A 543-nucleotide genomic window follows, 5' to 3' on the forward strand; every position below is an offset into this window, starting at 1 on the left:
TCTTTTCTTGCATGATTTTATTTTGAACACTTTCTAAAGCAAAACTTTATTTTATTTTATTTTTATTTTTCAAACTGTTAAACTTCAAACATTCATTCAAACTTTATTTTCCCTTACTTTATTTTATACATTTTATTCATTTTTTAATTTCTCCTATTATTTCTTTTGATTTCTTTGATTTTCACTTTTTTTCTTCTTATATTGTACATTTGCATGCTTTTTGCAATTTATTTCTCCAAATATTTTTTCTCTGATTCTTTTATTTTGAGTTTGACTTTGTAAAACCTCTGACACATGAAAAGCATTGCATACAAATAAGTAAACACGTAACAAACCATGGAAAACTAATGCACATGGAGAAGAAGGAGGACAAGTGGAGAAAGCCAAGATCGGTGAAAGGTTGTGGATAGGTTGGATCGAATCGTTGTTGGTCAATTCCGTCCGTTGGTCAAATGAGGTAATTATTGCCCCGTCGGAAAAAATACGATTTGGCCAAGGCCCAGTTTTGAAAGCCTCCTTCCCTTCCAAAAATACCAAGACCCA

At 31.5% G+C, this 543-nt stretch overlaps 1 protein-coding gene across 1 annotated transcript; it reads left to right on the forward strand.

Moving 5' to 3' along the window:
• Nucleotides 1-269: 269 nt before the first annotated feature.
• Tsp_10073 (conserved hypothetical protein) lies at nt 270-410 on the forward strand (the record flags this gene model as incomplete). Its single annotated transcript, XM_003373181.1, has 1 exon — nt 270-410. A coding segment is annotated over one exon (141 nt), but the record flags the coding sequence as incomplete, so codon positions are not given.
• Between the last annotated feature and the right edge of the window lie 133 nt (nt 411-543).

This window comes from Trichinella spiralis (assembly GCF_000181795.1).
Source record: "Trichinella spiralis strain ISS 195 chromosome Unknown Scfld6, whole genome shotgun sequence".
In the NCBI taxonomy this organism is placed as follows: Eukaryota; Metazoa; Nematoda; class Enoplea; order Trichinellida; family Trichinellidae; genus Trichinella; species Trichinella spiralis.